Genomic DNA, 11,720 nt, shown 5'->3' on the forward strand with positions numbered 1-11,720 from the left:
TGATGAATCTGGACTCAGACCCACTTTCCATGAATATTGTATTTCTAGCATGGTCTATCTTCCTTTTCTTCTTTTTTTTTTTGGAAGCATTTAAGGGGGTTTTGAGGATTTGATATCTATTAAAGGGGGTTATAACCCAGAAGACCCAGAAAAGCTTAGCCTGTAAGAGGCAGATTAGTGAGAGGAATTCAGCTACCCAAGGTTAGCTGGAGACCCTGGACTTCCAGGAATATTTGCACTGTAAGTGCAAATGGAAATCTAATATTAGGTAAACCAGTTCTTTGGGGGAGTAGAAAAGACCAAAATTAGTCAGTCTGGGACATAATAAAAAATTCACAGGGCAAGAACCTCGCCTGTTTAAGTCTCTGAAGATCAGAGTGAGGCTTGCTGGAGGATAATAACAGCAAAGGTCAGAGGCTCCCATCTGAGCTATTAAATAGTGAAACCAGAGAAGGCATTCTGCATAGGGATTAATTTGATCATCACAATTGGTATAGATTCATTACTACTAATTAGTTCATCATCTGATATTATTTAATTAGTATGGGCAGTACTAATAGTAGCTAATAGCTATTACTACTTCATTTTACAGCTAGGTTCCCCCAAAGCACCAAGAAGTCATATAACTTACTCAAGATCATACACCCAGTAAGCTTAAACCCAGATGACCAACCTGGCTTGAGGGTTCATGCTCTTTCATCATTTCACATAGTAGCAACCATAAATGAAATATAACATAGCAAGAATTGTAATATAATCTCAGCTCAGTCTTCTTTGAGGCAATAACTTTTCTATCTGATGCATTCCTAATAGTTTCAAAATTGCAACTCATTTTGGCTTCCATCATTTTCTAATCTTAACTCTGTCAGTTGCTGTATGATTTTAGATTAGGTACTGTCTAAGGGTTCGTTTTCTCATCTTGAAAGTGGGACAATATTTTGGGGGTGAACTAAAATAGAGAATACATATGTTAGGTTTAGTTCCATGCCATGTTCATAATAAATAGTGTGTTCTGCCAACAATGTTATGAAGATCATTACTACTTTGGGTAACCTTGTTTTGTTGTTTGCTTTTTTGTTCATTTGGGGACTCTACTTGGTGGTGCGCAGGACTTACTTCTAGCTCTGTGCTCAGAGATCACTCCTGGCAGTGTTCAAGGGACCATGTGGGGTTCCTGGACCAAAACAAGATAGACGAGGTGCAAGAGAGTGTCTTAATCCAAACCCTCATATGAACATCTCAACAACTCCTATAGGGTAGGATTCTTTTTTTCTAATGTAGAAATCAAAAGTCACAGAAGGGAAATTATCCATAAAAGAAACAGTCAATGACTAAAAATTTCAGATTTATAGAATAGTCAAATTCCAGCCCCCTGCCCTGGACCCTACTGTTGTTGCTGAATCAATAAAACGGAGAGAAAGGGAGATAGAAAAGAATGCTCCCACCTCTCTGCTTGACACACCTTGGCCAACAGTACTCAGGGAAATAAATGCCTGGCTTGGATCAGGACTGATAAAGTCTACCATGAGTCATACATATACTAGACTTACATGCAAGTAGAAGCATGTCCACTTAGGACATGAGGGTAGGAGGCCACAGTCAAACTGTGCCTGAAGTCCACTGTTGTGAACAGCATGAGAGATGATCTCTGTCACCCAATTTCTCAAGCTGTGGACTCAGACTGGATTAAAGACTTGATCTTTGCAAGAAAGGAAAGTCAACCCTAACTTCAGCACAAGTTTTCTGAGTCCATGGCCTTTCCCTCATAGAAAAGAATTTCAGGAGAATAAATAGTAAAGCAACTTATTTGTGAGATACAAGAAAAAAAAAGATAACATGATAAACAAAAGATAACATGATAAACCAAACATGATAAACAAAAGATAACCAGAGATAATACAGACAAAGTTCAGGAAGTCCAGCCCAGTGTAGAAAGCTTGCCACAAGAGTAGTGAGTATAGCTTGAGAAAGGTCTTCTAGGACTATGATAGTTGGAACTGATTGCTCTAGACAAAAATTTGGAGCTGAAAGTGAAGAAACTAACAGGCAAGTCACTATTCCATTAACAATCGTGTAACCCAGAAGGAAGAGGGGTTGGGGAGAAGCAATTTGCCTGTCCTACAACAAGGCAGGGATGGGGGCACGGAAGATGGGAGGGAAATGGTAGATATCAATGACGGGAAGGGTGCCCTGGTGAAAGATGCTGTATACTATATGACTGAAACCCAACAATGAACAATTTGTAGCCACGGTGTTTAAATAAAGCAATTAAATAAAAAAGAAATAGTGAAATGAGGTAGTTTTAATCAAAAGAGACTGCTTAGAAAGATGTGAGAGAAGAGAAAGAAAGAAAAAGTATTCAAAAAATAACAGGCTTCTCCTGAGCAGAAATATGCAAGCAAAGAAAATAGAGATGAGCAAGAGAGAAACTTGTTCTAGATCCACTTACACTTGAAGAGCAAGCCCCAGTGATTTATGGGGTCACTCAGATTACAATCCATCCAAAGGTGTTTTTTTTTCCTGAAATTTTACATACATCAGAATTAATGTGGGCAGTGTCATAGGACTACTGATGGTCTGTCTCTATATCCCTTGTACAGTTGATGGTCTCTTCATAATCTGATGATTCTTTTGCAGCTTCACCTATTCTGAGAGATCCACCCTTTTCTGGGTGGGGCCTTGGATTTATCAGCTGGGTGGTGCCTCAGTTTCTCCTCGGCAAAGAGTTTAGTATTAATATTTCAAAGGGATGTGGCCATCAGGTCTTTGGGCTGCTTCAGGACTAGGCAATCTCTGCTAATGTTTTATTATTTCCCAAAAGTATATTACCAGCCTCCCCATCCCTACTTATCTATCCGCAACATTAATTTCAACTCCACCTCCTCTTTCCTTCCTAGGTGGCCCTATTATAGGATTCTTCAAACACTGTTGTGGAAAAATGTTTAAAGCAATTGAAAATTGAGTCTCAGGTAGCTCTGAGGAATTGTATGCAGAACGTATCCAATACATTCTGGGTAACTTAAACATTTTTCTCACAAGAAGTCACAAAAGATAAAAAATATTCAAGGTGAAAATAGATTCCTATGTAGGGATATATGAACAGACCCTTCCATGTCCTAGGGCTGGAGAAACTTAGATTACACAACGATGAACTATCCTATCATATTTTATCATAGAAGAGGTATTGAAGCAGGACCCCCTCTCCAAGGAGATTAGGAACAGTTTCATATAACAGAAAAATCAAGGATCATCTTAAAACACTGCCTTATATAATCACATATTAATATTTTTTGCTGGTGGGAGTGGGCCACACCTCATAGCGCTCTCTGGTCAGTGATGGTGACATATAGGGGATCATGCATTACAGGGAATTGAACCTGGGTCAGCCTACATCCAACAACCCCTGCACTAACTCTCTTGCTTCAAATATCACTTTAAAGCTGCACCCTCGTTTGAGTCCATTTTTTTTTCTGTGCTTATCTAGAATTTTGCATTTCTTTTTCTTTTTCAGGGGGAGAGGTAGACCCTGTGTAACTCCGGGCTCTGTGCTCAAAGAGTGCTCTGAACAGTGCTCAGAAGACCGTGTGGTTCCAGGAATTGAGCCTTGTCTTTCCACATGCTTTACACATACTTGGCTCATTAAACTCTCTTCAGCCCCCTAATTGTGCATTTCAGAAAATCTGTGCAAGTTTCTGTGAGTGCATCCTGCTCTGGCCTCTGGTCTGCTCAGGCTCCCAGGGAATTTGAGAAAGAAAGAGCTTTGGAAATGAAATGGCTCAGCTGACTTCTTTAACACTTGGCTTCTTCATTAATACCAGCGATAGAGCTGGAAGATTCTTGCATTTGGAGGTGTCACAGTTTGACAGAGGCTGTCCCAGAGTGAAAACCATGTGCTTCCTCCTCCCTCGTACAGAATCTTCACTTTTTTTTTTTTTCATTTAAAATGAACGGAAATGCTGCCTTTAGTAATATAAGGTGTTGGGGATGTGTGTGAATTGATACAAACGACTTGACTTGCAGAGCTTGACCTTTTTAGCATTCCAATGGCTTATTCAGCACATTTTCACTGAATGCCCACTAAATACAAGGCATTATTATGCCAGGCAGTCATAAACCAACAGGAAAGACAGATCTCCTGGTGGAATTTACAGTGAAAGATCTCTCCAGTTCTTTGCAGGCTTTGTTAACAGTCCAAAAGTCTACTTTAGAAGGATTTCCACTGCACCTAGGACATGGTGTGGGTCGTAGTAGCTATGTAATAGCCTCAGAATTTAACAGTCAATTAATCATCCTGTTAATTTTTTCCCTTCTAATTAAATGGTATTCCACTTATTGCCACAAGGTGGCGATGTTGCTTATAGTTTACCCTCCATGCCCCATAGAATCTCAAAAATTAAATCAGGGAACCAAAAAAAAAAAAAATTCAATGTATTGAGCACCTATTTTGTGAGATCTACTATGCTAAGTAGTGAGATAAATCAAATGTTTATAAGACATATTCTAACCCACCCCTTTGAAGGGAAGGGGGGAAATGAGGGCTAGGCATTGCAGAGCTGAAAGAGAGTGCCTTTTAATGAATTAATAGGTTCTGATGTATCCATATGGGAGCAGTAGTAATCTCATCATCAGATAAGATCTATTAAAAAGGCAGGCTAACCACCGTGTAGTATGGAACAGATGCAACAAAGAACCGTCACAGCGGCCAATCTGGAAACGTTTGAGGACCGACTGAGTGTTGGAATCTCCCAGATGAGATCTTCAAACACATCCACTCAACAACAGACATGAGGGTACCTGTACACCCATAACTCTAGAACCCTCTTTCTTCCATGAATAAAACATAATCAGTGCCAGTTGATGAGCTAATTACCGAAGAGGGAATGAAAGAAAAAATGCCCATATAAGGAAAGAAATCAAACTCAGGCCTTTCAGAGAATGGGCTCTATCACGCCCCAAAGGCCTGGGAATGGGAGTTTGGGCCTGGAACATAGAGGATACAGAGAAGGAAAAAAAGAACGTATCCTTTTTTCTTATTATTATTTTATGTTTTGGCCACACTCAGTGATTTTCAGGACTTACTCCTGGCTGGCTTTGTGCTCAGGGGTCACTCTGGGAGGGCTCAGGGGGGAGGGTTATATATGGGTTACAGCAAGATTAAACCCCTGTAAGCCAGGAGCAAAGCAAGTCCCCTACCCACTGTCCTATAGCTCTGGCCCCTGATAATTCTTTTTTTAGTTTTAGTGTACATTCAGTTGATGCTCCTGGCTTTGTGCTCTGGAATCAGCCCACCTGGTGCTAGAATTGAGGGCCAGTTGAACACAATGTAAACCCATTACCTGCTGTGTCTCTCGGGCCTCCCCACCAAAGCATTCATTCTTATGCAAGAGCTTTCCTAGTGAACCTAAAAAAAGGAAGCTGTGGTTTAGTTTGTTTGTATTGGGTTTCGTTTGCTCCTCCACCTCTCCCCCAACCATTTCTTTTTCTCTTAAACCAAAAGTCAATGCAGTATTGAAATACAGGTTTTGTTGCTTTCTTTTGTTGGCTTGAAAATTACATTTTGGGTAAAGTGATTGGCTAAATGACCAAGTAAAGAGAAAGAGAATGCAGGCCATTTTGGGGTTTTTATTTTTGTTTTTAATTTTGAACTTTCTTGGTGGAGGGGAAAGGGAGGGCATGCTGCCAGGAGGCCACTTTGAGCCCTGGATTCCCCACTTACAACCTGTGGGGTCTTGTGCATATGCTCCATCTCTTCTCTGTGGCTCCATTTCCTCAGGAGTAAATCGCATTTTTTTTTCTTTAGCAAATTCGTCCCTGACACAGCTCTGTGGACCCTAGATGGACCTTGGGGTACTGGTTCTCGAACAGACGCCTTTTTAGAGCTGTAAAACTCCGAGAGGGCCCCAGCTCTTTGGAACTTCTTACTCTGTGACCAGAACCAAAAGAAGATAGCTGCTTTGTACAATAGATGAAGAAATGATTGGGAACTGGCCTCTGTCTTTTGCTGGCACCGCGATCTTTAATTCCTGAAGAAGGCAGGCAGGCAGCAGGCGACCCACCTCAAAAAAAATAAATAAATAAAAATAAAAGTGAGCTTGGGGAGTGGGAGCGCAGGGGAAAAGAGGGTGTCCTGAAAAGTGCTTTACTACACAAGTGTCCTTTTCCCTTGGACTCAAAGAGAGGTGCCGGGGGCGATTTATATAAACCCGGGTGGATGAATCATGCTGTCGGAAAGGGAGAGGGCAAAGGGACCCGCCCTCCACCTCGCCAGCCATCAGCACCCCCCGCACTGAGCTCCAGGGGTTCGTCTGAAGTTTGCCGGGCACTGCCGGGGTGCAAAAAAGAGAGAGACTCGGGAACCGCACCAGCCTGGGCCAGGGGCGCGCCCCTCCCACCCCAGGGGCCCCCCAACTCTGCGCCGCCCCGAGAGCTTCTCCGGCACCCCCAGAGCCCAGGAAAAAAAGGACCGAGCGTGGAGCCAGCCGCCTCTCGCACGCGCGCTCGGAAGGAGCCGCCTTCGCCGCCGCCGCTTTAACGGGAAGAGGAGGAGGGGAAGGGGGCGGAGGAGTGGGGGGCGGGGAGCGGCGGCGAGGCGGGGAGGGGGGGTCCCCCCAGTTGCTCCCACGTGGTCCCGGCGCCTGTGAATCGCGCCCGCCCGAGGGTCTCACCAGCGAAATACAAAAGCAGCTGGGAAGCGGCGGCGAGGCGAGTTCCCAGCGCCGGGGCCGGAGAGCCCCGCTGCGCCCCTGCGGCCACGCTATGGGGCCGAAGCACCGGGACAACCGGAGCCCACTAGCACGGGCCACAGCAGCCGAGCCCGCCTCGCAGCCGCCGCCGCCGGGACCCGGGAGCCCGGGCTCGGCTTGAAAAGCAGCGGAGGGCGGGCGGGCGGCGGTGGCACCGGCAGCGGGCGCGGCCGGAGGAGAAGCAGCATGGGCAGGAGGATGCGCGGCGCCGCCACCATCACCACCGCGGGGCTCTGGCTGCTGGCGCTGAGCTCGCTGCTGGCGCTCTGGGGCGGACTCCTGCCGCCGCGGACCGAGCACCCACCGGGGCGGCGTTTGCTAGCCGGGATCGGCGCCCCAGAGCCCGCGCCTCGCTTCCCTGGGCCGCCGCGCCGGGAACGGGACGCCGGAGCAGGCTCCCTAAAAACTTTCCGGGCGCTGCTCACCTTGGCGGCCAGCGCCGACGGCCCGCCCCGGGAGCGCCCCGGTGGGCACCGGCGGCACGTGCCAGCGGGCCAGCCCGGCTCGGAGGCGGTGCCCGGGGGCGTCTTCTGGAGCCGCGACTTGGAGGAGCAGGTGCCCCGGGGCTTCACCGAGGCGCAGGCGGCGGCGTGGCTGGAGGCGGTGCGCGGCGCCCGGGTGGTGGCCCTGGAGCGCGGGGGCTGCGGGCGCAGTTCCAACCGGCTGGCCCGCTTCGCCGACGGCACCCGCGCCTGCGTGCGCTACGGCATCAACCCGGAGCAGATCCAGGGCGAGGCCCTGTCCTACTACCTGGCGCGGCTGCTCGGCCTCCAGCGCCACGTGCCGCCCCTGGCGCTGGCCCGGGTGGACGCTCGCGGCGCGCAGTGGGCGCGGGTGCGGGAGGAGCTGCACGCCGCGCACTGGGCCGAGGGCAGCGCGGTGAGCCTGACCCGCTGGCTGCCCAACCTCACGGACGTGGTGGTGCCCGCGCCCTGGCGCTCCGAGGACGGCCACCTGCGCCCCCTGCGAGCCTCGGGGGGCGAGCTGGCCAACCGGAGCCGGGCGGAGCTGGTGGACCTGGTGCAATGGAGCGACCTGATCCTCTTCGACTACCTGACGGCCAACTTCGACCGGCTGGTCAGCAACCTCTTCAGCCTGCAGTGGGACCCGCGCGTCATGCAACGCGCCACCAGCAACCTGCACCGGGGCCCCGGCGGGGCGCTGGTTTTTCTCGACAACGAGGCCGGCTTGGTGCACGGCTACCGGGTGGCGGGCATGTGGGACAAGTACAACGAGCCGCTGTTGCAGTCGGTGTGCGTGTTCCGGGAGCGGACGGCGCGGCGCGTGCTGGAATTGCACCGGGGCCAGGACGCGGCAGCTCGGTTGCGGGGACTCTACGAGCGCCACGAGCCGCGCTTCCCCGAGCTGGCCGCGCTGGCCGATCCCCACGCTCAGCTGCTGCAGCGGCGCCTCGACTTCCTCGCCAAGCACATCTGGCACTGTAAGGCCAAGTACGGACGCCGACCCGGCACTTAGCCTCCCTCCCCAAAAAATGGGAAGGAGAGAGAGAATTTAGACAGAGACTCAGGTTAGGGACTGCACGGTGGAGGATGGGCCGGACCAAGGCGCCAACGCCCAGCCAGTGGAGTCTGAACGTGGAAGGCTGCTGAAACTTCAGTTTCACCCCCTTCCTGCAACGCCCCCCCCCCGCCCCAAAACGGGAGGGATTTCTTAGGAGGACTGTCTCTCCCACACCCTCCGAGGCGAAAGTGTTAACATTCCCTCCACCCAGTCTATGAAAGGATTCTGCCCTGTGCCTGCTGCACTGAGTTTGGATGGATGGAACAGGCTAAAACGGAGTTTGCTCTCCCCCCCGCCCAGGTGGCTTTCTCAGTGGGAAATGCACCCCCGTTTTCACGGCGTCCTTAGGCTCCTTTCCGAAAAAGGAAAACTTCTATTGGAGCTCCAATCGCAGCACCGGTGGCCCCGGAACAGGATTGTGACAGTAAGCTGGTGGAACCCTCTTTCTGTGTTCTCCCTTTGTTCCAGCTCCGCGATGGTGAGATCACTGTGAAAGAGAGCTGGGGGGTGGAGGGCTCCCGATATGACAATGAACCCCCTGGACCTCCGCAACCCTGGAGCCCTCAGACCTTGAGGATTTATGTCTGACTTGTTCCTTCCCTCTTGCCATTAGGTATCAATGGCAAGGCGGGCTCAGTGCACTGAATCAAAGAATGAATTTCTTCTTCCCCGCTCCAGATCGACCAAAATGTTGCCAGTGATGATGTGCACCTGAAGAAAAAAAAATTATTAAGTTTCAAGCACTTTACTTTGTTTTTATTTTAATTTTGTATTAAGGAAAACTTTTTTTATTTGACAAAATTTGCCTTTTATGTATATATGTGCATAAAGTGTGGTGTAAATATACTAAACAAACTTATATTTCAATAAAAGGGAGTTTAAAATTTAGAATTTTAATTCCTGTGATTTTAACTGAGGTCTCAGATGCCCTAGCTGCTTTAAAATAAGCTCTAGGATTTCTCTCTTGCAGGTGTTCTTTTAAAACAAAGGGCACACATGTGTGTGTATAGGCGCACACACACACACACAGAGCTCTGACTATGGGACTTACAGAATCCAAACAAAGGCCAGAAAAACGATTCCCTATTCTGCTCACTTGAAAGAAACACATTGCTAGAAATTTCTGAGGTCAGCATTAAACGTGGAGGAAGGTGGAGAGACAGAAGGAAAAGTATTGCCTGGAAAATATAACTTTGATATAAAAGAATTTCATTGTTATATATTCCTATATTAATCATTTAGCAGCTATGATAAAACCAGATGTTCAGGGTAAAATATGATAAATGCACCCCTTTAAATTTCACTACAGTGGTCACGTGTTCCCTATTTTCACGTCATCATTATAACACTGGGATGTGCAGATAATAAAATGAGCACATCTCGAAAACAGGTAGAGCGATTCATAAATTAATTCTACCCTTTAATCTCCTTGACATAAATTCCACTGCATCCAGGAAATCATAATCTACAACATCTGGACTCATGTAGCAATTTTCTCCAGATTTTACTGTTTTGATCTTAGTTATTTGTTTACTTTTCTTGGCTACTAATTGTATGGTCATCTCAGCAGCTTAATTATGAGACCAAGAAAATGTGCACTTTCTTTATCTATGGTATTTGGACGTCTGCTTCTTGGAGACGTCCAATATAGAAAGTGGTTATGGGTTTTCTTAAACTCATTTTGGACCAATGAGATATGGGAGAGAAAGTGGGTTTACTTTTATTTGACATCCTGTTGATGTTTTTATCTTGGCATTTTGTTTGCTTCCTAAAGCCAAGCGTCGTGTCTATTATTTTATTTTTATTTAATAACCTTTTACTCAGAGCAACTTCGTTACTTTAATCATCTTTTATTGACTTGCGTTTGTAAACCTAGGGTTTTATAAACTCATGAAGATATTAAGTCCCTGTGAGCTCCCTTTCCACTTCATTATAGCACAGTTGTTAACTATTTCACACCATGTGTATGTCTTCAGTACCTTGTGATAAGCCACATTTTATCTCAACTAAAAAAAAATAGAGTTCATAAATGATTTGTGGTATAAGCCAAAGATTTTTTAGAGTATAGTCGCCGAATGTACTGATAATAGCAAATATGCCTTTTATTTTCCCCAAGGCATGGCTCATGTGAGACCTCTGATAATTACACCTTTCAAAAAGAAGCATTTTCCATTTCTGATGATTAATAACTAAAGGAATTGGTGCCGAAGTCAGCAGAGGCTACTCCAAGAAAAGGCTAAATATTCAGCAACCTACATTTTTTCCCCAACGTGTTTCAGGAATACAACGATAAGCTGAGGTCAGTTAGAATTTTCACAGTTTCACAGTGCAGGAAATACACCACATCTCCCTTATAGCTTCGGTCCTAATGAATTCTGGGCCAACAGCATTCTCCACATTCCTCCTAAACTTCCTTTCCAGGCCCAGACTTGACCATAGTTACTAGGAGCAAGAAACTAAGCATAATTTAAATGTCTCTTCTCAGATTCTTTAGTGAACCATATCTGACTGTTGGAGAAGTAAGTTTAATTACATGGTGGAGTTGTTAAGGGAACCAAGACTTAATTACAGAGAAGGGGTTTTAACTGTTGTCATTCCTTGTGGATAATCTGTAGGTGGTGGTATGGAAAGATCAATTAAAGTTTTGTCAAGGTCAGTGAATACTTCTAGGGCCAAATCATTTTTCAGATTAAGAGGGGGTGGGGAGGACTTTCAAGCCGCAACATGATGTAGAAGGAGTAATGGGTTCTACATGCAGACTATATTTTGAATTCTATCCCTCACCTCTTTGCTCTCAGCAAGTCATTTCACTTCATCCCCTCCTCTTGGAAATGGTGATTCGATCAGAGTTTTATGGGATTTAAGTGTTAACACCTGAAACATAAGGGCACATGAACAGTACTTCAGAGCCTCGTGTCTGATTCATCTTTTAAAAATACTCCCACTCTTTGGTAAACTACTACTTTTCCACATCAAAGCCAAAGCTTAGTTTCTTCCAAGGTCAGAATGGAGGATGATAATAAATGCAGCAAGATTTTAAGGACACCCTACTAGCACTATTCAAAATACTAAATTATTAGGGAAGGGGCACAAGTTTGATCTCCACATAGGTGGTTTCTGGATCAAACGAGGCTCCCTGCACCAAGAGAACAAGACAGCAAATATATGAGGGAAATTAAAAAAAAAATAAATGGCTCATGGCAAATCTATCACCACTTCTGGAAAGCATCAAATAATGATAAATCTTTGCAAGAAGAACAATCCTCTCTTTCTGCCAAAGAGAAAGTAGAAAGTTGACCTTTTCTCCCTGGATTTGACTGTTGATTAATTCGCTTTGTCAATGACATAGTTCTAGACTCTATTAAGAAGACTCACCCTGCTGTCTTCAGATCAGGAGGAAAGACATTATTTTAACACCTTTCAGCACTTTTCAACTCTTTGCCTTCATCCATGGCT

The 11,720-nt window shown here is 46.3% G+C and overlaps 1 protein-coding gene across 1 annotated transcript; it reads left to right on the forward strand.

The window, feature by feature from the left end:
* Positions 1-6,882: 6,882 nt before the first annotated feature.
* On the forward strand, positions 6,883-9,155 carry FJX1 (four-jointed box kinase 1). Its single transcript, XM_049779694.1, has one exon. It carries the CDS (start codon positions 6,930-6,932, stop codon positions 8,217-8,219), a length of 1,290 nt encoding a protein of 429 aa, XP_049635651.1. The 5' UTR covers positions 6,883-6,929; the 3' UTR covers positions 8,220-9,155.
* Positions 9,156-11,720: the final 2,565 nt, after the last annotated feature.

Source organism: Suncus etruscus, chromosome 9 (assembly GCF_024139225.1).
Source record: "Suncus etruscus isolate mSunEtr1 chromosome 9, mSunEtr1.pri.cur, whole genome shotgun sequence".
NCBI classification, from domain to species: Eukaryota; Metazoa; Chordata; class Mammalia; order Eulipotyphla; family Soricidae; genus Suncus; species Suncus etruscus.